This window comes from Chiloscyllium plagiosum, unplaced genomic scaffold (assembly GCF_037043375.1).
Source record: "Chiloscyllium plagiosum isolate Xiang-an unplaced genomic scaffold, Cpla_swu_hap1 HiC_scaffold_46, whole genome shotgun sequence".
Lineage (NCBI taxonomy): Eukaryota > Metazoa > Chordata > Chondrichthyes > Orectolobiformes > Hemiscylliidae > Chiloscyllium > Chiloscyllium plagiosum.
Genome location: NW_028270184.1, coordinates 3087881 through 3113479, shown reverse-complemented (window position 1 = coordinate 3113479; position 25599 = coordinate 3087881). Strand labels below are relative to the sequence as shown.

The 25599-nt window shown below is 51.2% G+C and overlaps 1 protein-coding gene across 1 annotated transcript in view; it reads right to left on the bottom strand.

The window, feature by feature from the left end:
* The window catches only part of LOC122547333 (mitogen-activated protein kinase kinase kinase kinase 3-like), a 63967-nt gene that overhangs the window by 16955 nt on the left and 21413 nt on the right, over nucleotides 1–25599 (bottom strand). The window contains exons 10-21 of the mRNA XM_087983710.1: nucleotides 23344–23382; nucleotides 20514–20550; nucleotides 18711–18858; nucleotides 17389–17486; nucleotides 15507–15548; nucleotides 13920–14004; nucleotides 11869–11948; nucleotides 5515–5575; nucleotides 4663–4786; nucleotides 2602–2660; nucleotides 1192–1295; nucleotides 179–356 (exon numbers count right to left, since the gene is read on the bottom strand). Coding sequence (XP_087839836.1) covers nucleotides 179–356; nucleotides 1192–1295; nucleotides 2602–2660; nucleotides 4663–4786; nucleotides 5515–5575; nucleotides 11869–11948; nucleotides 13920–14004; nucleotides 15507–15548; nucleotides 17389–17486; nucleotides 18711–18858; nucleotides 20514–20550; nucleotides 23344–23382 — 1055 coding nt within the window. The remainder of the gene's footprint in view (nucleotides 1–178; nucleotides 357–1191; nucleotides 1296–2601; nucleotides 2661–4662; nucleotides 4787–5514; nucleotides 5576–11868; nucleotides 11949–13919; nucleotides 14005–15506; nucleotides 15549–17388; nucleotides 17487–18710; nucleotides 18859–20513; nucleotides 20551–23343; nucleotides 23383–25599) is intronic.

Here is a 25599-nt window from a genome sequence, read left to right as displayed (position 1 = left end):
AGCCCGCTCCCTGTGACCCCTCCATCTGTTTGACGGGGGTCTGTCCTGGTATTTCCTGTCGCGGTTCCCTGACAGACGTTGACACCGTCCTGTCGTGTGCAGTACCGGCGGGAGGGTCACCGTCAGTGTGTACGGCGCCAACCCCCGGCTGCTTTTGGGTGTTTCCTGGTGCCCATACCTGGCCGTGCCTCCGGGCCGAGTGATCCCGTGGCGTTGAGCTGAATGGTGTCAAACTGCAGCACCTGGTCGGGCTGGGTGGGAGCACAGACGCCCAGACACACTTGTGGGTACTCCTCACCCGGGAAGACCAGTAGCTCGAAGATTTGCAGAGGGTTCGGGAGCGTGAGGCTGACTTGCTGGATGAAGGATCGAGAGAAAAAGGAAAGGAAACAGGAGTCAGCCCACTGGCTCCCACCGAGGACAGGGAGATGGCTCGCTGAAGCCTGGTCTCAGGAGAAACTCAACAATAACAACTTCCTAACAGCAACGCCAATTTCTATTTCAGTTTGGAAACTCCTGTCTTGTTGGACAAAGCCTTAACGAAAGCTCCGATCAGGCACTGGGGGAGGGGAAAGAGCAGGAGTGGGTCATTACAGTTCCTGCAGCCCCTTCCAGCAGTGCCCACTCCCTCAACACTGACCCTCCGACAGTGCGGCACTCCCTCAGCACTGACCCTTCGACAGCGCCCGCTCCCTCAGCACTGTCCCTCCGACAGTGGGGCACTCCCTCAGCACTGACCCTCCGACAGTGCCCGCTCCCTCAGCACTGTCCCTCCGACAGTGGGGCACTCCCTCAGCACTGACCCTCTGACAGTGCCCATTCCCTCAGCGCTGACATTAAGAATGACAGCCTGGAATAAGGAGCAGGTAGATATATTGATGTGATGACAATGATGAGAACATGATGGGGGGAAGGCTGGTACAGCCGTAAAAAAGCACTGGGGAGTGTGACCTTCCTCTGTGCTGTAAATTGTGCAATCCCTCTTGGGGAAATTGGCCTGGTCTTGGCCCCAGAGTGTCCACACCCAGTTGGCTGGCCTGATATTCGCCCATCGGGGCTTTGCAGCACAGAGTGTTCCAGCCGTCCCAACATGCTGTGAGCCATCTGTAAATAATCCCAACACTGGTACAGGTCTCCCCCTCCAGCCTCTCTCCGAACCCAGTGAAGAATGAGCAAGGACATGCGTGTTACCTTGTGCATCATGAACTTCTGTAGGGGCTCGTACCACTGGAGAAGGACGATGACATTGTCCAAGGCTGCACTCAGGAACGTAGATGTCGTGTGGGGGTTTCTCACTGCAAACAGACACAAGGAAACCACAGCATTGCTTCCACATTCACAACAGACAGCCCGGAGCATGGCCAAGTCAAGTGGTTCAGAGAGGTTTATATACAGAATAACAGATAGCCGGTTGGAATCTCATCCAGGGGTTTGGTGAGGGTTTATATACAGAATAACAGATACCCGGGAGGGAGTTATAGACTGGAATCTAATCGATGGGTTTGGGGTGGTTTACATACAGAATAACAGATACCCAGGAGGGAGTTACAGACTGGAATCTAATCGAGGGGTTCAGGGTGGGGTTTATATACAGAATAACAGATACCCAGGAGGGAGTTACAGACTGGAATCTAATCCAGGGGTTTGGTGAGGGTTTATACACAGAATAACAGATACCTGGGAGGGAGTTACAGACTGGAATCTAATCGAGGGGTTCGGGGTGGTTTATATACAGAATAACAGATACCCCGGGAGGGAGTTACAGACTGGAATCTAATCGAGGGGTTCGGGGTGGTTTATATACAGAATAACAGATACCCGGGAGTGAGTTACAGACTGGAATCTAATCGAGAGGTTTGGGGTGGTTTATATACAGAATAACAGATACCCGGGAGTGAGTTACAGACTGGAATCTAATCGAGGGGTTCGGGGTGGTTTATATACAGAATAACAGATACCCCGGGGAGGGAGTTACAGACTGGAATCTAATCGAGGGGTTCGGGGTGGTTTATATACAGAATAACAGATACCCGGGAGTGAGTTACAGACTGGAATCTAATCGAGAGGTTTGGGGTGGTTTATATACAGAATAACAGATACCCGGGAGTGAGTTACAGACTGGAATCTAATCGAGGGGTTCGGGGTGGTTTATATACAGAATAACAGATACCCCGGGGAGGGAGTTACAGACTGGAATCTAATCGAGGGGTTCGGGGTGGTTTATATACAGAATAACAGATACCCCGGGGAGGGAGTTACAGACTGGAATCTAATCGAGGGGTTCGGGGTGGTTTATATACAGAATAACAGATACCCAGGAGGGAGTTACAGACTGGAATGTTATCGAGGGGTTCGGGGTGGTTTATATACAGAATAACAAATACACCGGGAGGGAGTTACAGACTGGAATCTAATCGAGGGGTTCTCTCTGGATATTAGCAAGATGCTGGGACAGTGTGAATGAAGCATTGTTGCTCAACATTTCAGTATGTTACAGTCTCACACACACTGACACGCACACTCGCACGCTGACAGGAAGAGACACGCACACAGGCACACCCACTGACCCTGGGGGCAGAGTGTCTCTGTCCAGTTCCTCACCTACACAGCACTTGCGACAGCCTTTGGTGTCTGGGATCCTCAAGGATGGGGCGAATTTCCTGCAAGAGGAACAGGAGAGTCAGTCATTCCTGCTGCCGGGAGAAGGGTGATCAGGGAGGAGACGGGCCGCATGAGCTGTTTCCCAGGAGGCTGTGGGGGGATGGTGGGAGAGAGATATCCGGGAAATGGATGAGGACTGTGTGCAGTAGGATTGATGGAGTGGAGAGGTCAGTGTTTCCCTGAAGTGTCACGGGTCAGATCCATCTTGATGGGCCGAAGGGTCATCTTCTGGCCTGTTCTTTGTTCTGCTTCAGAGTGTGTGCAGGAGGTAAGGTCCATCAGCAGTGACCCACTATCGTGACCTGGATAGGTGGCGGAGTCCGGGTATGAATGTGGACAGAAGCTGCACGTTATTAATTTCCTGTTTAATAACTCCTAGTGGGATTTACATTTCTTTCGCAGAGATGTGGGGGTCACTGGAGCAGCATTATATTACCCAGCCAGAACTGGAACTGAACTCATTCAGCCATTTCAGATGGCTTCGGGGTCTGGAGGTCAGACCAGGGAAGAATCCCCTTCCTGAAGGACAGGAGTGGCCCAGATAGGTGTTTACAGCACCTGACAATAGTTTAATAGTCTCCATCAGCAAGATGAGCCTCCAATTCTAATTTACATTAAGAGTTCATTTAAATTCCTGAGTTGCCATGATGAGATTTGAACCATTGACCTTAAAGAATTGGCTCTGTTCCTCCAAGTTACTGGCCCGGTGACGTTAACGCCATTCCCCAGCCTAGCCCATGTCTGAATAGATTGAAGGTCCCCAGGTTTCCACCGCAGTCTGAGGCTGATCACTGGATGAGAAGGAAGGACAAGACTAGAATCTGAGAGGTGGGTCAGGGAGAGAGAGAAAAGGGAATGGGAGAGACATGGGGGTGGGAGGGAGGGAGAGAGAGGGGGAGGGACTTGGAGGAAAGGGAGAGAGAGGGACATAAAGGGGGGGGAAGGACATGGGGGCAGAGAGAGAGAGACGGAAAGGACATGGGTGGGGAGAGAGAGAGATGGAAAGAACATGGGGGGGGAGAGAGAGAGAGACAGAAAGGACATGGGGGGGAGAGAGAGAGAGACGGAAAGGACATGGGTGGGGAGAGAGAGAGAGATGGAAAGGACATGGGGGTTGGGGAGAGAGAGAGACAGAAAGGACACGGGGGAGAGAGAGAGAGAGAGACGGAAAGACATGGGGGGAGAGAGAGAGAGACGGAAAGGACATGGAGGGGAGAGAGAGAGAGAGAGAGAGACAGAAAGGACATGGGGGGGAGAGAGAGAGAGAGAGACAGAAAGGACATGGGGGGGAGAGAGAGAGAGAGAGAGAGACAGAAAGGACATGGTGGGAGAGAGAGAGAGAGACAGAAAGGACATGGGGGGGGGAGAGAGAGAGAGAGAGAAAGGACATGGGGGGGGAGAGAGAGAGAGACGGAAAGGACATGGAGGGGGGAGAGAGAGAGAGAGAGAGAGAGACAGAAAGGACATGGAGGGGAGAGAGAGAGAGAGAGAGACAGAAAGGACATGGGGGGGAGAGAGAGAGACAGAAAGGACATGGTGGGAGAGAGAGAGAGACAGAAAGGACATGGGGGGGAGAGAGAGACGGAAAGGACATGGGGGGGAGAGAGAGAGAGAGACGGAAAGGACATGGGGGGGAGAGAGAGAGACGGAAAGGACATGGGGGGAGAGAGAGAGAGAGACGGAAAGGACATGGGGGGGGGGGAGAGAGACGGAAAGGACATGGGGGGGGGGGGGGAGAGAGACGGAAAGGACATGGGGGGAGAGAGACAGAAAGGACATGGAGAGGACAACAACCAGATGAAGGGGCAGTGCTCCGAAAGCCAGTGCTTCCAATTAAACCTGTTGGACTATAACCTGGTGTTGTGTGATTTTTTACATTGTACACCCCAGTCCAACACCGGCATCTCCAAATCATTGAGGGGAGAGAGAGAGATGAACATGTAGGGGAGAGAGAATGAGGCTGAGGGAATGGAGAGAGATGTGACATAGGGCAGTCAGTACCTGGGGATGATCCTGTCAGTGAGCTTGTTGGCTGGGAGAGAGATATGGACCGGTCTCTTGTGAGTGTTTCTCCGTTGTTCGAACAGCATCACCAGGTGGTGGGAATAGAGCTGCAAAGATTTCCCTGGAAAACGAGAGAGAGAGATGGAGAGACAGGGAGGCCACCCGTTACTGACTGGACAACATGACTCAGGCTCTCCCCATCGCTCAGACCCCACAGCCTTGACCCACTGCCCCACACCAGCCCCCACTGTGTCCCTCTCTCTGGGGGAGGCTGGTCTGGGTGCTCACTCACTCTCCTCCCCTGTAGGTGTTCATTCGAGTGACCGTTATCAACCCAACCACCCCTTGGGTGGGGTAATAATCCCAGAGCCCTGTGATCCCTGAGGTCAGGGCCAGGCTGAGTGAATTCTCCCGGGATAACCCAGTAACAGGAGATTTCATGTCGGGGACATCCCAGAACCAGTGAGAACGACGTATCGACTTGGCAGTGGTGCACAAGGCTGGGAGAAGCACTACCCTGAGAAACCTCAGTGAGCTGATGTGTCCCTGGGACAGGATGGAGTGCGGGAAGGGGTCAGCACTGAGGGAGACTCCTGGACACACATTCAGCTGAAGTCCCACAGTCCGGGCTCCGGCAGCACCAAGACCGTTGGGAACCGCCGGCACTGAGACCACTCAACGTGGCACTGGCACAGAGGGAAGACCACCCTGGCGAATGGAGATAGAGAGAGAGAGACACACACACACACAGCGTGTGTTTTACATCCCAGCCCCAGTCAGGAGGTGCAACACCACGACCATCACCAGGTGTGCCGTGGCAGAGCTGGAGAGTCATCCCAGAATACTCACCGGTGACAGACATGAGGATATTGTTGAGCACAAAGAGCCAGGAACACCTATGGGGAAGCAACTGGGAACAGAGTGGTCAGCAAGTTAACAACAGGCAATTCACCACATCCTCCCCCAGTAACTCCCACTGGCTTACTCTGTCTCCTTCTTTGTGTGGATCTGTCTCACTCTGTGTCCTCAAAGTTTGGCCCTACTCTTTTCTTTCTCATTCACTCTTTTTCTGTCTCTCTCTTCCGCGCAGTGACTCTCTCATTCACTTTCTCTCTCTTTCTTTCTGTGTCTGTCTATCTCGATGTATTTGTTTCTCTCTCTTGCTTTGTGTCTCTGTCTCACTCTCTTTGTGTGTCTCTGTCTCATTTTTTATCTCCTTTGTTCCTCTTTCTTTCTCATTCACTCTATCCTTCCCTCTCTCTGCCTCTTTCTCCGTCCTTCCTTCCTCACAGTCTGTCTGTCTCTATTTCCGTGTGTGCATTTATCTCTCTTTCTTTCTGTCTCACTCTTTATCTCAACTTTTGTCCCTCTCTCTATCTTTCTCAGTCTTTCTTTCTCATTCACTCTCTTTCTCTTAGCCTCTTTTTCTGTCTGCCTCATTCACATTTTCTCTCTCACTCTCCCTCTTCCTCTGTCTGCGTGTCTTTCTATCTCTGTAAATGTCTTTATCTCTCTCACTCTCTGTGTCTCTGTCTCGCTTTTTATCTCCTCAACCTTTGTCCCTCTCTCTGTTTCTTTTTCAATCATTCATTTTCTGTCTCCCTCTCTCTGTCCCTTTTTCTATCTCTCTCTTCCTCACAATCTATCACTCACTTTGTCTGTGTGTGTGTGTGTGTGTGTATCTCTTTGTCATCGTGTTGACCCTGAAAGCGGTAACACAATCTAATAAAGACCCACACACTGGAAGCTCCCAGGTTTGTCATCGTCAGACTGGCCTGTATAAACCCAGTTTCACCCAGAGTGTGCAAGAATATGGAGCTGCATATTCCTGATCAACATTCGAAACCCATACTTAGAGTCATAGAGATGTACAGTATGGAAACAGACCCTTTGGTCCAACCCGTCCATGCTGACCAGATATCCCAACCCAATCTAGTTCCACCTCCCAGCACCCGGCCCATATCCCTCCAAACCCTTCCTATTCATATACCCATCCAAATGCCTCTTAAATGTTGCAATTGTACCAGCCTCCACCACTTCCTCAGGCAGCTCATTCCATATCCATACCACCCTCTGTGTGAAAAAGTTGCCCCTCAGATCTCTTTTATATCTTTCCGCTCTCACCCTAAACCTATGCCCTCTAGTTCTGGACTCCCCCACCCCAGGGAAGAGACTTTGTCTATTTATCCTATCCATGTCCCTCATAATTTTATAAACCTCATACTGTTCAGCCTCTCCCTATTGCTCAAATCCTCCAACCCTGGCAACGTCCTTGTAAATCTTTTCTGAACCCTTTCAAGTTTCATAACATCCTTCTGATAGGAAGGAGACCAGAATTGCATGCAATATTCCAAAAGTGGCCTAACCAACATCCTGTACAACCACAACATGACCTCCCAACTCATATACTCAGTACTCTAACTAAGAAAGGAAAGTATACCAAACACCTTCTTCACTATCCTATCTACCTGCAGCTCCACTTTCAAGAAACTATGAACCTGCACTCCAAGGTCTCTTTGTTCAGCAACACTCCCCAGGACCTTACCATTAAGCGTATAAGTCCTGCTAAAATTTGCTTTCCTAAAATGCAGCACCTCGCATTTATCTGAATTAAACTCCATCTGTCACTTCTCAGCCCATTGGCCCATCTGGTCAAGATCCTGTTGTAATCTGAGGTAACCCTCTTCGCTGTCCACAACACCTCCAATTTTGGTGTCATCTGCAAACTTACTAACTGTACCTCTTATGCTCGCATCCAAATCATTTATGTAAATGACAAAAAGTAGTCAACCCAGCACCGATCCTTGTGGCACTCCACTGGTCACAGGCCCCCAGACTGAAAAACAACCCTCCATCACCACCCTCTGGCTTCTACCTTTGAGCTAGTTCTGTATCCAAATGGCTAGTTACCCCTGTATTCCATGAGATCTAACCTTACTAACCAGTCTCCCATGGGGAACCTTGTCGAATGCCTTACTGAAGTGCATACAGATCACATCTACTGCTCTGCCCTCATCAATCCTCTTTGTTACTTCTTCAAAAAACTCAATCAAGTTTGTGAGACATGATTTTCCACGCACAAAGCCATGTTGACTTTCCCTAATCAGTCCTTGCCTTTCCAAATACATGTACATCCTGTCCCTCAGGATTCCCTCCAACAACTTGCCCACCACTGACGTCAGGCTGACTGGTCTATAGTTCCCTGGCTTGTCCTTACTACCCTTCTTAAACAGTGGCACCACGTTTGCCAACCTCCAGTCTTCTGGCACCTCACCTGTGACTATCGATGATACAAATATCTCAGCAAGAGGCCCAGCAATCACTTCTCTAGCTTCCCACAGAGTTATAGGGTATACCTGATCAGGTCCTGGGGATTTATCCACCTTTCTGTGTTGCTCCTCTGTAATAGGGACATTTTTCAAGATGTCACCATCTATTTCCCTACAGTCTATATCTTCCACATCCTTTTCCACAGTAAATACTGATGCAAAGTACTCGTTTAGTATCTCCTGCAGTTCCACACAAAGGCCGCCTTGCTGATATCTGAGGGGCCCTATTCTCTCCCTAGTTACCCTTTTGTCCTTAATATATTTTTAAAAACCCTTTGGATTCTCCTTAACTCTATTTGCCAAAGCTATCTCATGTCCCATTTCTGCCTTCCTGATTTCCCTCTTAAGTATACTCCTACTGCCTTTATACTCTTCTAAGGATTCACTCGATCTGTCCTGTCTATACCTTACGTATGCTTCCTTCTTTTTCTGAACCAAACACTCAATTTCTTTAGTCATCCAGCATTCCCTACACCTACCAGCCTTCCCTTTCACCCTTTCTCTGGATTCTTGTTATCTCAGCTGTCCCTTTACCTGCGAACATCTGCCCCCAATCTGTTTTTGAAAGTTCTTGCCTAATACCGTCAAAATTGGCCTTTCTTCAATTTAGAACTTCAACTTTTAGATCTGGTCTATCCTTTTCCATCACTATTTTAAATCTAATAGAATTATGGTCGCTGGCCCCAAAGTGCTCCCCCACTGACACCTCAGTCCCCTGCACTGCCTTATTTCCCCAGAGTAGGTCAAGTTTCGCACCATCTCTAGTAGGTACATCCACATACTGAATCGGAAAATTGTCTTGTGTGCACTTAACAAATTCCTCTCCATCTAAACCTTTAACACCCAGTCTATGTTTGGAAAGTTAACATCCCCTACCATAACCACCCTATTATTCTTACAGATAACTGGGATGTCATTACAAGTTTGTTTCCCAATTTCCCTCTGAGTATTCGGGGATCTATAATACAATCCCAATAAGGTGATCATCCCTTTCTTATTTCTCAGTTCCACCCAAATAATTTCCCTGGATGTATTTCCGGGAATATCCTTCCTCAGCACAGCTGTAATGCTATCCCTTATCAAAAATGCCACTTCCCCTCCTCTCTTGCCTCCCTTTCTATCCTTCCTGTAGCATTTGTATCCTGGAACATTAAGCTGCCAGTCCTGCCCATCCCTGAGCCACGTTTCTGTAATTGCTATGATATCCCAGTCCCATGTTCCTAACCATGCCCTGAGTTTTATCTGCCTTCCCTGTTAGGTCCCTTGCATTGAAATAAATGCAGTTTAATTTATCAGTCCTACCTTGTTGTCTGCTTTGTCCCTGCCTGCCCTGACTGTTTAACTCACTTCTTTTCTCAACTGTACCAGTCTCAGATCGATCTCTTTCCTCAATATCTCCCTGGGTCCCAGCCCCCACCTCACTAGTTTAAATCCTCCCAAGCAGCTCTAACAAATTTCCCTGCCAGTATATTAGTCCCCTTCCAATTTAGGTGCAATCCGTCCTTCTTGTACGGTCACTTCTAGGCTAAAAGAGATTCCAATGATCCAAAAATGTGAATCCTTCTCCCATACACCACCTCCTCAGCCATGCTTTCATCTGCTCTATCCTCCTATTCCTGCCCTCACTAGCTCGTAGCACTGGGAGTAATCCAGATATTACTACCATTGAGGACCTCCTTTTTAAATTCCAGCCTAACTCTCTGTAATCTCCCTTCAGAATCTCATCCTTTTCCCTTCCTATGTCATTGGCTCCAATGGGTATAATGACCTCTTGCTGGTCCCTCTCCCCCGTGAGAACATTCTGCACCCTCTCTGACACATCCTTGATCCTGGCATCAGGGACGCAACACACCATTCTGCTTTTTCACTACTGGCCACAGAAACGTCTGTCTCTACCTCGGACTAGAGAGTCTCCTAACACAATCAATCTTTTGGAAGCCGACGTACCTCTCACTGCATTAGAACCAGTCAGAATACCAGAAACTTGGCTGTTCGTGCCACATTCCCCTGAGAATCCATCACCCCTACATTTTCCAAAACAGCATACCTGTTTGAAGATGTGGTCCCATGGGAATATAGATAGTGACAGGAAACAGGTCACCACAGTGATGCATTCTAAAGCTGAGCAACCTCCTAGAGCTGGGACTATGTGCAACCTATACCCCAGTCAGTGTGTGTGTGTGTGTGTGTGAGCCCGTACCCCAGTGAGAGTCAGTGTGTGTGTGTGTGTGAGAGCCCGTACCCCAGTGAGAGTCTGTCTGTGTGTGTGTGGGAGCCCGTACCCCAGTGAGAGTCTGTCTGTGTGTGTGTGTGTGTGAGAGAGCCCGTACCCCAGTGAGAGTCTGTCTGTGTGTGTGTGTGTGTGAGAGAGCCCGTACCCCAGTGAGAGTCTGTCTGTGTGTGTGTGTGTGTGTGTGTGTGTGTGTGAGAGAGCCCGTACCCCAGTGAGAGTCTGTCTGTGTGTGTGTGTGTGTGAGAGAGCCCGTACCCCAGTGAGTGTCTGTCTGTGTGTGTGTGTGTGTGTGAGAGCCCGTACCCCAGTGAGAGTCTGTCTGTGTGTGTGTGTGTGTGAGAGAGCCCGTACCCCAGTGAGAGTCTGTCTGTGTGTGTGTGTGTGTGAGAGAGCCCGTACCCCAGTGAGAGTCTGTCTGTGTGTGTGTGTGTGTGTGTGTGTGTGTGTGAGAGAGCCCGTACCCCAGTGAGAGTCTGTCTGTGTGTGTGTGTGTGTGAGAGAGCCCGTACCCCAGTGAGTGTCTGTCTGTGTGTGTGTGTGTGTGTGAGAGAGCCCGTACCCCAGTGAGTGTCTGTCTGTGTGTGAGCCCGTACCCCAGTGAGAGTCTGTGTGTGTGTGTGTGAGCTCATACCCCAGTGAGAGTCTGTCTGTGTGTGAGCCCGTACCCCAGTGAGAGTCAGTGTGTGTGTGTGTGTGTGAGAGAGCCCGTACCCCAGTGAGAGTCAGTGTGTGTGTGTGTGTGTGTGAGAGAGAGAGAGAAAGAGAGAGCCCGTAACCCAGTGAGAGTCTGTGTGTGTGTGTGTGAGCCCGTAGCCCAGAGAGAGTCAGTGTGTGTGTGTATGGGAGTCCGTACCCCAGTGAGAGTCTGTGTGTGTGTGTGAGCCCATACCCCAGTGAGAGTCAGTGTGTGTGTGTGTGTGTGTGAGAGAGAGAGCCCGTACCCCAGTGAGAGTCTGTGTGTGTGTGTGTGTGTGTGTGAGAGAGAGAGCCCGTACCCCAGTGAGAGTCTGTGTGTGTGTGTGTGTGTGTGAGCCTGTACCCCAGTGAGAGTCAGTGTGTGTGTGTGTGGGCCCATACCCCAGTGAGAGTCTGTGTGTGTGTGTGAGCCCGTAGCCCAGAGAGAGTCAGTGTGTGTGTGTATGGGAGTCCGTACCCCACTGAGAGTCTGTGTGTGTGTGAGCCCGTACCCCAGTGAGAGTCAGTGTGTGTGTGTCTGTACTCCAGTGAGAGTCAGTGTGTGTGTGTGTGGGTGTGGATGTATATGTGTGAGCCCGTATCCCAGTGAGAGTCAGTGTGTGTGTGTCTGTACTCCAGTGAGAGTCAGTGTGTGTGTGTGTGGGTGTGGGTGTATATGTGTGAGCCCGTATCCCAGTGAGAGTCAGTGTGTGTGGGAGCCTGTACCACAGTGAGATAGACAGGCAGGAGGCTGGAAGAACACAGCAAGCCAGGCAGAATCAGGAGGTGGAGAAGTCAACATTTCTGTGGTAACCCTTTTTTAGGTCCTGATGCTGCCTGGCTTACTGTGTTTTTCCAGGCCACCTGCCTGTCTATTTTGGATTCTAGCATCTGCTGGGCTTTTTCTGTCTCTGTACCCCAGTGAGAGTCAGGGAGTTTAACTAAAGACAAAAATAAATCATCTACCTTTTCTATTGTATCTTCATGGAGTTCATTTAGATTCAGAGTGTAGATTCCTTCATCAGCACCCAGGATTAAATACTGATCTAGAGAGAGGGAGGAAAATATTCTCACGTCTCAAACTCATTTCCTCACCTCAGAATGTCCCAAAGCTTCTAACACTGCAATGCTCCCTCAGCGCTGACCCTCCGACAGTGCAGTGCTCCCTCAGTGCTGACCCTCCGACAGTGCAGTGCTCCCTCAGTGCTGACCCTCCGACAGTGCAGCACTCCCTCAGCGCTGACCCTCCGACAGTGCAGTGCTCCCTCAGTGCTGACCCTCCGACAGTGCAGTGCTCCCTCAGCGCTGACCCTCCGACAGTGCAGTGCTCCCTCAGCACTGACCCTCCGAAAGTGCAGCACTGACCCTCCGACAGTGCGGCACTCCCTCAGCACTGACCCTCCGACAGTGCGGCACTCCCTCAGCACTGACCCTCCGATAGTGCCCACTCCCTCAGCACTGACCCTCTGACAATGCCCACTCCCTCAGCACTGATCCTCTGACAGTGCCCACTCCCTCAGCACTGATCCTCTGACAGTGCCCACTCCCTCAGCACTGATCCTCCGACAGTGCGGCACTCCCTCAGCACTGACCCTCCGACAGTGCGGCACTCCCTCAGCACTGACCCTCCGATAGTGCCCACTCCCTCAGCACTGACCCTCTGACAATGCCCACTCCCTCAGCACTGATCCTCTGACAGTGCCCACTCCCTCAGCACTGATCCTCTGACAGTGCGGCACTCCCTCAGCACTGACCCTCCGATAGTGCCCACTCCCTCAGCACTGACCCTCTGACAGTGCGGCACTCCCTCAGCACTGACCCTCCGACAGTGCGGCACTCCCTCAGCACTGACCCTCCGATAGTGCCCACTCCCTCAGCACTGACCCTCTGACAATGCCCACTCCCTCAGCACTGATCCTCTGACAGTGCCCACTCCCTCAGCACTGATCCTCTGACAGTGCCCACTCCCTCAGCACTGATCCTCCGACAGTGCCCACTCCCTCAGCACTGACCCTCCGACAGTGCCCACTCCCTCAGCACTGATCCTCCGACAGTGCCCACTCCCTCAGCACTGACCCTCTGGCAGTGCCCGCTGAAATTATGGAAAATAATCTAGTTTATGTGGCCTGTGTCTGCAAAATGGTGAGTTACGTTACCAGGCTAAATAGTCCTTCTAGAACAGTGACAAAATGCAGTGTTTGTCAGATCAAGTGACTGTAACCCCTGGAGTGTTAATGAAATAAGATATTTATACTGTAGAGTTCAGGTAGACAGATAAATTAAACATTAAATTGTTTAGTTCAGAATAATCAAAGATTGACTTGTGTTTTAAAATCACAGGGACTGAATTTTTAGGAGAATTTTAGGGAAAACAGATTGTGGTCAGAACCAATGTAGTTTTTCTCATAGAAATCTGTGTCTCTGAAAAGTTGCAAAATAGTTCAAGAAGTCTGATTTGTGAAAAATCCAAACCAGGGGTGTTTGGTTAGAAATCTGCAATTTATTCAAAGCTGAGAAAATTTAAGCTCTCGGTTTTGAGGGTATTCATAAAGAAGAAATCACAGCTCACAGCTCAAGACTGCAGAGAATCAGTTAAGTAGGAATTGATTATTTGATCTCGGGAGTAATCACTGTGAATTTAAATCTTTGTCAAGATGTGAGAAAACTGTGTTCTGAAGATTTTTCTAACCGTGTTAATAGCTTTTTATTTCCTGATGTGTTTTTTATGAATCTCTCGCTTTGTGTTTCAATGACTCACCATCAGGTTAACTAAACGAACGTGATTTATCAAGACAACTTTCCTTCTGGGATCTGACCTCTTCAGTAATTACCATCAGCTGGGATCTCTGCAGATGTAGGGAAGGGGAGTGAGGTGGAATTTGCCCGTGAGTGTGCCAGATTTCAAATGTGGGAGCTGGCGGTGTGAGTCTTTCCAGGATCCCACCCTCAGCATCGCTTGCAATGAGCTGTGATGGGCTTCTCCCCGCCCCACACCCCCACCGACTCGCCACTGTTACCTCTCGTCTTTGGGTGGATCCAGGAGACGGAGCAATTCAACTTCAAAGGACATCCATTAAATACCTTGGAGAAACATGCTCCCATCTGTGACAGAGAAGAGGTGTCAGCAGGAAACCTTCACGTGCACAAAGTCTCTCTGTACTGCTACTGACTTTACATATCGTGGTCACATCAATCCCAAAACGATGGCTCCATTTTTGTTTCAATTACTTCGCTGGCTCACTTGTGGGACCTAGAATTTACTGACCATCCCTAATTGCCCACGATAAAATGGGGGTGAGCTGCCTACTTGAACCGCTTCATGTCCCTTAGGGAGGGAATCCCAGGATTCTGACCCAGCCAGACTGAGGGAACGGCGAGATATTTCCAAGTCGGGATGGTGAGGGGCTCGGAGGGGAACTTGCAGGGGGTGGTGTTCCCATGTACCTGCTGCCCCTTGTCCTTCTGGATGGAAGTGGCCGTGGGTTTGGAAGGTGCTGCCTGAGGGTCTTTGGGGAGTTTCTGCAGTGTATCTTGTAGCTGGTACACACTGCTGCTACTGAGCGTCGGTGGGGGGAGGGAGGGAGGGGGTGTTTGTGGGTGTGGGGCCAATCCAGCGGGGGCTGCTTTGTCCCTGGATGGTGTCGAGCTTCTCGAGTGTTGTTGGAGCTGCCCCCATCCAGGGGCAAGTGGGGAGTATCCCCTCACCCTCCTGCCTTGTGCCTTGTAGATGGTGGGACAGGCTTTGGGGGGGAGTCAGGAGGGGAGTTACTCGCTGCAGGATTCCCAGCCTCTGACCTGCTCTTGGAGACACTGGTGAGCCCAGTTGAGTTTCTGGTCAATGGTAATCCCAAGATGTTGATTGGGGGGGGGGGGACTCAGTGACGGTACTAACATTAGAATGCCAAGGGGAGATGGTTAGATTCTCTCTTATTGGATATAGTCATTGCCTGGCATTTGTGTGACACTTGTGTCTCACCAGGATATTGTCCAGATCTTGTTCCATTTGAACACTGACTGCTTCAGTATCTGAGGGGTGGTGAATGGTGCTGAACACTGTGCAATCACCAGCGAACATCCCCCATTTCTGAACTGTGCCATTTGTGCATTTCTTGGTGGGGGCAGAGGGAGGGGGAACAGAAACGGAGTGGTACACTCGCTCCCAGGACCCTGCTCCCATCATGGCCAATGGGAGACTGGGTCACTGTTGGAGACCAAAATGGCGGGTGGGCCAATGGCTTTATCCCCTGCACTGCTCCTGGAGTAATGACATTTGGGGGAGGAGGGGGGTTGCTGACAAGACACCCCACCCCCCCCCCCCCACCAGTGGGGTGAGGAGGGGTGGAGCAGTGTGTATTACAATCGATCACACCCTCCCATCCAACCTCCCCACTGCCCTGAGCCTGTGTCTCAGAGACAACAGGACATTGTGTATGAGCACACAGAATATATCAAACATCATAACTCCCTCATCGATGGGGAACTCAGACACCAGGAGTTTCAGACATGGCACCCCAGCACACTTCCCAGTTTTGAGCCGTTATCTGATCCTCCTCTTTCGGACAACCCTGTTCAAGCTGCTTCCGGACATCCCGATTTGTACTCACGTGGACTTTGGGAGTTGGAGGCAGTCCGTGACAAATCTCCCTCTGTAAATGAATGGAGAATATTAAACTACACTGCTCAGCAGTAGGGAAGGGACTCTCAGCCAGGACCACACACAGGAATGGGTCCCTGAATCCACACAGCAGGGCAACTCTGTTTTTGTCATTCCCCTCTACACACACACAGAATTTCAGAGGGTCTGAGATGCACCCCCCCCCCCCCCCCCCACACACACACACACACACACACAATCGCACATGCAGTCACACATACAGAGAATCTTACTATCATTCACACACTCTCACACATTCAGAGGGTCTGATACATACACACGCTTTCAGTGGGTCTCAATATTACACACACTCAGAGGATGTTACTATCATACACACACTTTCTGAGGGTCTCACTATCACACTCACAGACACACACTTCCAAAGTGTGTCACTATCACTCTCACATGCACACTCATAGATACATACATGCTCCAATTCACCAACACAGACACACTCACAGCCACACACACTCACTTACGAGCCCTTCTACAGAAAGGATATTATTAAACTAGAAAGGGTGTGTAAAGGATTTACTAAGATGCTACCTGGACTGAAGGTTTGTATTATAAGGAGAGGCTGAGGAGTGACCTTATAGAGGTTTATAAAACCGTGTGAGGCACAGAGAAGGGAGAATGGCGGAGAGCTTTTCCCAGGATAGGTGAGTCTAAAACTAGAGGGCGTAGGATTAAGGTGAGAGGGGAAAGATGCAAAAGGTTTTGAGAGAGCAGTTTATTCACACAGAGTGTGGTGAGTGTGTGGTGGAGGTGAGTACAATTTTGTCATTTAAGAAACATTTGGACAGGTACATGGATAGGATAGATACGGAGGGATGTGTAACAACACAGGCAAATGGAACTAAATTAATTGTTGAAAATGGCCAAGCTGGGCCGAAGGGCCTGTTTCCATGCTGTAGACTGCTATGACTCTATAGGATCCAAACATACCCACACACGCAAACACACAACACTCATTGTCTCACACTCACTCACACACACAACACACACTCTCACGCGCACACACACATACCACTCTCTCTCACGCACACACACACACCACATTCTCTCACGCACACACATACATACCACTCTCTCACGCACACACACACATACCACTCTCTCTCAAGCGCACACACACACACACCACACTCTCTCACGCACACACACACATACCACTCTCTCTCACGCAAACACACACATACCACTCTCTCATGGACACACAACACATACCACTCTCTCACACACACACAACACAGTCTCTCACACTCATACGCGCACACAACACACACTCACACACACCACACTCTCTCACGCACACAACACAGTCTCTCACACTCATACGCGCACACAACACAGTCTCTCACACTCATATGTGCACGCACACAACACACTCTCTCACGCACACACACACACCACACTCTCTGACACACACCACACACTCTCACACACACCACACTCTCTCACGCACACACACACCACACTCACGCACACAACACAGTCTCTCACACTCATATGCGCACGCACACACAACAGTCTCTCACACTCATGTGCACGCACACACAACACAGTCTCTCACACTCATACGCACACACACTCCCTATGCCTCTCCACCCCTTTCTCTCCCTCTCCCATCCTTAAAACTGATCTCTGTGAGTGAGCATTTGGCCTCCTGTCCCTGATGTGGGTCAAACACTGCCTGGCTGATGTTGCTGGGAACGGCTAACTGTGTGAAAGGTGCCTGTCAAATGCAGCGATGTATATTTTGGAAATGTGGGGATTGTAGGGGAAAGCTATTACCCTCGTATCCCCTCCCTCTCCCCGGCCAGGTTACTCACTTGCGTTCCGTACTCGTTGGACGGCGAAGTCCCCTCGGACAGGTCGGAATCCCGGGCCACAGTCTCTGCAGGCCCAGAGCGCACTGCTCTCGCTCTCCCTGCAACAAGCATGGACAACAGCATCAGTGAGTGTTCGCTCCCCATCCCGCTCCTCCCTCCAATCAGATGGGGCGGTGGGGAGGGGAATGCTGACCGCCAGGGGCTCAAACCCACTCTTTTCCGTTTCACTCACTCGCCTGTCCCGTTCCGAGTGCAGCCCTCTCAGCCAGACATCAAGCCTGGAGTCACATACGGACCCCCAACTGGGTAAGGACGGCCCTTGCTGAATCACACCCAGTGGCAAAGGGGAAATGTCACTGGGCTGGTGAATTTAGAGACCCCCAGACTCATTTATTTATTCATTCTGAGGATGAGAGTGTCTCTGACTGGGCCCAGCATGTACTGCCCATCCCTAATTACCCAGAGGGCAGTTAAGAGTCAATCCCAATGCTGTGGGTCTGGAGTCACATGTAGGCCAGACTGGGTAACAATGGCAGTTTCCTTCCCAAAGGGCATTAGTGACCCAGATGGGGTTTTACAACAATGGATTCATAGTCATTATTAGACGCTGAATTACAGATTTTTTTCTTCACTGAATTCCAATTTCACGATCTGCCATGGTGGGATTCAAACCCAAGTTACAGTTCATTATCTGGGTCTCCAGAGATGATATCACTAGACCATCGCCTCCCCATGTTCTGGGGTCATTGGCTCAAATGCCAAGCTCGCAGCTGGTGGGATTCAGATGCGATTAATAAATAAAGAATTGTATTTCTCGGTGATGGTGACTGTGACGATACAAATGGAGAGAGTACTTCATAAAACAAGTGGGACTTGACTGACAGAGGCACAGAGTACAGGAGCAGGGAGGTCAGGATCTGGACCAGATGGGCCAATGGGCTGAGAAGTGGCAGATGGAGTTTAATTCAGCTAAATGCGAGGTGCTGCATTTTGGGAAAGCAAATCAGACCAGGACTTATACACTTAATGGTAAGGTCCTGGCTGAACAATGTGGGACAGGCTGGAGGAGGGAGGCTGAATGGCCTCCTGCTGTTCCTGCGTGACAGGCTGGGGGAGCGGGGGCTGAATGGCCTCCTGCTGTTCCTGTAGCTCAGGGTGGAGGAGGGGGGAATGAATGGCCTCCTGCTGTTCCTGTGGGACAGGCTGGAGGCGAGGGGGCTAAATGGCCTCCTGCTGTTCCTGTGGGACAGGCTGGGGGAGGAGGGGCTGAATGGCCTCCTGCTGTTCCCATGAAGAGTGCAGTGAGCAGTTTACTTGTGTACCTTGACCCTGGTCCTGCGAGTGTTGGTCAGAGTGGGTCTTGCCAGGGTGTGTAGGATGGCTGGCACAGTGCTCAGACTCTGCTCGGGAGTCAGGCCGTGAGACATGACGGACGGTGGAGTATTTATCCGTGTCACTGCAGCTCTCCTCCTGCAGACAACATGGGAAAGCAGTCAGTGCTTCAGTCAGGGCTGAATGGCCTCACCCAGCAGGGCTGAGCTCAACAGAATAGGCAGTAGGAAGGTTCACACGCACTCACACACACACCTGCAGACACTCACACACACAGACACACACCCACCCCACACACACTCACACAAACACACACACACCCCCACACTCTCACAGACACACTTACACAGACACCCACACCCCCACACACAGACATCTCCCCACACACACACCCACACACATCCAACCACACACACACATCCACCCATACTCACACCCACACATTCACCCCGCACACTCACACAGAGCGGCCTTGGGAACGGTGTTACTGATCGACCATTCACAGTCAGTCCGAGAGTGAAGGTGTTATGGTTTAGAATGTGCCATCACTCAACTCTGTGTGAGTGTCTGTGTCTCCCCTCTTATATTCTCTCTCACTGGCCCTTCTCTCTTCCCATCTCTGCCACTTTTCCATCACCTTTCTCCTTCTCTCCACCTCTCAATCTCCCCCTCCCATTTCTCTTCTAATATCCCTCTTTCTCTCTCCTTCACTCTCCCTCTCACACGCTCCCTCTCTCTTGACCCCACTCAAAGACTCCTCCACTCGCTCTCTCACTCCCATCCTCTGTCTTACTCTACTTCTCTCTCCTTCAGTTTTACTCAGGTCACTCTCACCTCTCTTTCTCTCCTTACGTTTCTTCCTCCCCTATGTTAACAGGGTCAGTGCTGAGGGAGTGGGCACTATTGGAGGGTCAGTGCTCAGGGAGTGGGCACTGTCGGAGGGTCAGTGCTGTGGGAGCGTCAGTGCTGAAGGAGTGGGCACTGTCGGAGGGTCAATGCTGAGAGAGTGCTGCACTGTCGCAGGGTCAGCGCTGAGGGAGTGGGCACTGTCGGAGGGTCAGTGCTGAGGGAGTGCTGCACTGTCGCAGGGTCAGCGCTGAGGGAGTGGGCACTGTCAGAGGGTCAGTGCTGAGGGAATGGGCACTGTCGGAGGGTCAGTGCTGAGGGAGTGGACACTGTCGGAGGGTCAGTGCTGAGGGAGCGGGCACTGTCGCAGGTTCAGCGCTGAGGGAATGGCCACTGTTGGAGGGTCAATACTGAGGGAGTGCAGCACTGTCAGAGGATCAGTGCTGAGGGAATGGGCACTGTTGGAGGGTCAGTGCTGAGGGAGTGGGCACTGTCGGAGGGTCAGTGCTGAGGGAATGGGCACTGTCAGAGGGTCAGTGCTGAGGGAGTGGGCACTGTCGCAGGGTCAGTGCTGAGGGAGTGGGCACTGTCGCAGGGTCAGTGCTGAGGGAGTGGGCACTGTCGCAGGGTCAGTGCTGAGGAAGCGGGCACTGTCGGAGGGTCAGTGCTGAGGGAGCGGGCACTGTCAGAGGGTCAGCGCTGAGGAAGCGGGCACTGTCGGAGGGTCAGCGCTGAGGGAGTGGGCACTGTCGCAGGGTCAGTGCTGAGGGAGTGGGCACTGTCGGAGGGTCAGTGCTGAGGGAGTGGGCACTGTCGGAGGGTCAGTGCTGAGGGAGTGGGCACTGTCGGAGGGTCAGCGCTGAGGGCCAAAATATTAATGTTTGTGTTGCTGTGGACTATATTGATGGTGACAGGAACAAGTTGAACATTTTGAATCCTGACATTACCTGGTGTGTAGCTGGTCCCCGCTTTATGGTCAGGCTGCTGGAATGTGAGAAAAATAAATATCAGCCCTGAGAGATCATAGCGTTTTAGAGTGTGTGTAAGCCCATACCCCAGTGAGAGTCACTGTGTGTGTGTGAGAGAGCCCGTACCCCAGTGAGATTCAGTGTGTGTGTTTGTGTGAACCCGTACCTCAGTGAGAGTCATGTATGTGTGTGTGTGAGAGTGAGCCCGTACCTCAGTGAGAGTCATGTATGTGTGTGTGTTTGTGTGAGCCCGTACCTCAGTGAGAGTCATGTATGTGTGTGTGAGTGAGCCCATACCTCAGTGAGAGTCATGTATGTGTGTGTGTGAGAGTGAGCCCATACCTCAGTGAGAGTCATGTATGTGTGTGTGAGTGAGCCCGTACCTCAGTGAGAGTCATGTATGTGTGTGTGTGTGTGAGCCCGTACCTCAGTGAGAGTCATGTATGTGTGTGTGAGAGTGAGCCCATACCTCAGTGAGAGTCATGTATGTGTGTGTGTGAGAGTGAGCCCGTACCTCAGTGAGAGTCATGTATGTGTGTGTGAGTGAGCCCATACCTCAGTGAGAGTCATGTATGTGTGTGTGTTTGTGTGAGCCCATACCTCAGTGAGAGTCATGTATGTGTTTGTGTGAGAGTGAGCCCATACCTCAGTGAGAGTCATGTATGTGTGTGTGTTTGTGTGAGCCCATACCTCAGTGAGAGTCATGTATGTGTGTGTGTGTGAGCCCGTACCCCAGTGAGAGTCATGTATGTGTGTGTGTGAGAGTGAGCCCGTACCCCAGTGAGAGTCATGTATGTGTGTGTGTGAGCCCGTACCTCAGTGAGAGTCATGTATGTGTGTGTGTGAGAGTGAGCCCATACCTCAGTGAGAGTCATGTATGTGTGTGAGAGTGAGCCCGTACCCCAGTGAGAGTCATGTATGTGTGTGTGTGTGAGCCCGTACCCCAGTGAGAGTCATGTATGTGTGTGTGTGAGCCCGTACCCCAGTGAGAGTCATGTATGTGTGTGTGAGAGAGTGAGCCCATACCTCAGTGAGAGTCATGTATGTGTGTGTGTTTGTGTGAGCCCGTACCTCAGTGAGAGTCATGTATGTGTGTGAGAGTGAGCCCGTACCTCAGTGAGAGTCATGTATGTGTGTGTGTTTGTGTGAGCCCGTACCTCAGTGAGAGTCATGTATGTGTGTGTGTGAGTGAGCCCGTACCTCAGTGAGAGTCATGTATGTGTGTGTGTTTGTGTGAGCCCATACCTCAGTGAGAGTCATGTATGTGTGTGAGAGTGAGCCCGTACCTCAGTGAGAGTCATGTATGTGTGTGTGTTTGTGTAAGCCCATACCCCAGTGAGAGTCACTGTGTGTGTGTGAGAGAGCCCGTACCCCAGTGAGATTCAGTGTGTGTGTTTGTGTGAACCCGTACCTCAGTGAGAGTCATGTATGTGTGTGTGTGAGAGTGAGCCCGTACCTCAGTGAGAGTCATGTATGTGTGTGTGTTTGTGTGAGCCCGTACCTCAGTGAGAGTCATGTATGTGTGTGTGAGTGAGCCCATACCTCAGTGAGAGTCATGTATGTGTGTGTGTGAGAGTGAGCCCATACCTCAGTGAGAGTCATGTATGTGTGTGTGAGTGAGCCCGTACCTCAGTGAGAGTCATGTATGTGTGTGTGTGTGTGAGCCCGTACCTCAGTGAGAGTCATGTATGTGTGTGTGAGAGTGAGCCCATACCTCAGTGAGAGTCATGTATGTGTGTGTGTGAGAGTGAGCCCGTACCTCAGTGAGAGTCATGTATGTGTGTGTGAGTGAGCCCATACCTCAGTGAGAGTCATGTATGTGTGTGTGTTTGTGTGAGCCCATACCTCAGTGAGAGTCATGTATGTGTTTGTGTGAGAGTGAGCCCATACCTCAGTGAGAGTCATGTATGTGTGTGTGTTTGTGTGAGCCCATACCTCAGTGAGAGTCATGTATGTGTGTGTGTGTGAGCCCGTACCCCAGTGAGAGTCATGTATGTGTGTGTGTGAGAGTGAGCCCGTACCCCAGTGAGAGTCATGTATGTGTGTGTGTGAGCCCGTACCTCAGTGAGAGTCATGTATGTGTGTGTGTGAGAGTGAGCCCATACCTCAGTGAGAGTCATGTATGTGTGTGAGAGTGAGCCCGTACCCCAGTGAGAGTCATGTATGTGTGTGTGTGTGAGCCCGTACCCCAGTGAGAGTCATGTATGTGTGTGTGTGAGCCCGTACCCCAGTGAGAGTCATGTATGTGTGTGTGAGAGAGTGAGCCCATACCTCAGTGAGAGTCATGTATGTGTGTGTGTTTGTGTGAGCCCGTACCTCAGTGAGAGTCATGTATGTGTGTGAGAGTGAGCCCGTACCTCAGTGAGAGTCATGTATGTGTGTGTGTTTGTGTGAGCCCGTACCTCAGTGAGAGTCATGTATGTGTGTGTGTGAGTGAGCCCGTACCTCAGTGAGAGTCATGTATGTGTGTGTGTTTGTGTGAGCCCATACCTCAGTGAGAGTCATGTATGTGTGTGAGAGTGAGCCCGTACCTCAGTGAGAGTCATGTATGTGTGTGTGTTTGTGTGAGCCCGTACCTCAGTGAGAGTCATGTATGTGTGTGTGAGAGTGAGCCCATACCTCAGTGACAATCAGTGTGTGTGTGAGCTCGTACCCCAGTGAGAGTCATGTATGTGTGTGAGAGTGAGCCCATACCTCAGTGTGTGTGTGTGTGTGAGTGTGTGAGCCCGTACTCAGTGACAGTCTGTGTGTGTGAGTGAGTGAGCCCACACCCCCACTGAGAAGGGTCTGAATAAATACTGATAGTTACCTCTGCTCCAAAGCCACCTCCACGCTCTGCAGCAATGTCCTCAAAGGCAAAGAGAAACATGGTTACACACACCCCTCACCCTCATTAACAGCCCTACACACACCCCCTCACCCTCATTAACAGCCCTACACACACCCCCTCACCCTCATTAACAGCCCTACACACACCCCCTCACCCTCATTAACAGCCCTACACACCCCCGCACCCTCATTAACAGCCCTACACACACCCCCTCACCCTCATTAACAGCCCTACACACCCCCGCACCCTCATTAACAGCCCTACACACCCCCTCACCCTCATTAACAGCCCTACACACACCCCCTCACCCTCATTAACAGCCCTACACACCCCCGCACCCTCATTAACAGCCCTACACACCCCCTCACCCTCATTAACAGCCCTACACACACCCTCAACCTCATTAACAGCCCTACACACACCCCCTCACACTCATTAACAGCCCTACACACACCCTCACCCTCATTAACAGCCCTACACACACTCCCTCACCCTCATTAACAGCCCTACACACACCCCCTCACCCTCATTAACAGCCCTACACACACCCCCTCACCCTCATTAACAGCCCTACACACACCCCCTCACCCTCATTAACAGCCCTACACACCCCCTCACCCTCACTAACAGCCCTACACACACACCCTCACCCTCATTAACAGCCCTACACACACACCCTCACCTTCATTAACAGCCCTACACACACCCTCACCCTCATTAACAGCCCTAAACACACCCCCTCACCCTCATTAACAGCCCTACACACACTCCCTCACCCTCATTAACAGCCCTACACACACTCCCTCACCCTCATTAACAGCCCTACACACACCCCCTCACCCTCATTAACAGACCTACACACACTCCCTCACCCTCATTAACAGCCCTACACACACTCCCTCACCCTCATTAACAGCCATACACACCCCCTCACCCTCATTAACAGCCCTACACACCCCCTCACCCTCATTAACAGCCCTACACACACCCCCTCACCCTCATTAACAGCCCTACACACCCCCTCACCCTCATTAACAGCTCTACACACACTCCCTCACCCTCATTAACAGCCCTACACACACACCCTCACCCTCATTAACAGCCCTACACACACACCCTCACCCTCATTAACAGCCCTACACACACTCCCTCACCCTCATTAACAGACCTACACACACCCCCTCACCCTCATTAACAGCCCTACACACACCCTCACCCTCATTAACAGCCCTACACACACACCCTCACCCTCATTAACAGCCCTACACACACCCTCACCATCATTAACAGCCCTACACACCCCCTCACCCTCATTAACAGCCCTACACACACTCCCTCACCCTCATTAACAGCCCTACACACCCCCTCACCCTCATTAACAGCCCTACACACACCCTCACCCTCATTAACAGCCCTACACACCTCCTCACACTCATTAACAGCCCTACACACACTCCCTCACCCTCATTAACAGCCCTACACACCCCCTCACCCTCATTAACAGCCCTATACACACCCCCTCACCCTCATTAACAGCCCTACACACCCCCTCACCCTCATTAACAGCCCTACACACACCCTCACCCTCATTAACAGCCCTACACACCCCCTCACCCTCATTAACAGCCCTACACACACTCCCTCACCCTCATTAACAGCCCTACACACACACCCTCGCCCTCATTAACAGCCCTACACACACACCCTCACCCTCATTAACAGCCCTACACACACCCCCTCACCCACATTAACAGCCCTACACACACCCCCTCACCATCATTAACAGCCCTACACAGCCCCTCACCCTCATTAACAGCCCTACACACACCCTGACCATCATTAACAGCCCTACACACACCCTCACCCTCATTAACAGCCCTACACACACACCCTCACCCTCATTAACAGCCCTACACACCCCCTCACCCTCATTAACAGCCCTACACACACACCCTCACCCTCATTAACAGCCCTACACACACACCCTCACCCTCATTAACAGCCCTACACACACCCCCTCACCCTCATTAACAGCCCTACACATCCCCTCACCCTCATTAACAGCCCTACACACCCCCACACCTTCATTAACAGCCCTACACACACACCCTCACCCTCATTAACAGCCCTACACACACCCTCACCCTCATTAACAGCCCTACACACCCCCTCAGCCTCATTAACAGCCCTACACACACCCTCACCATCATTAACAGCCCTACACACACCCTCACC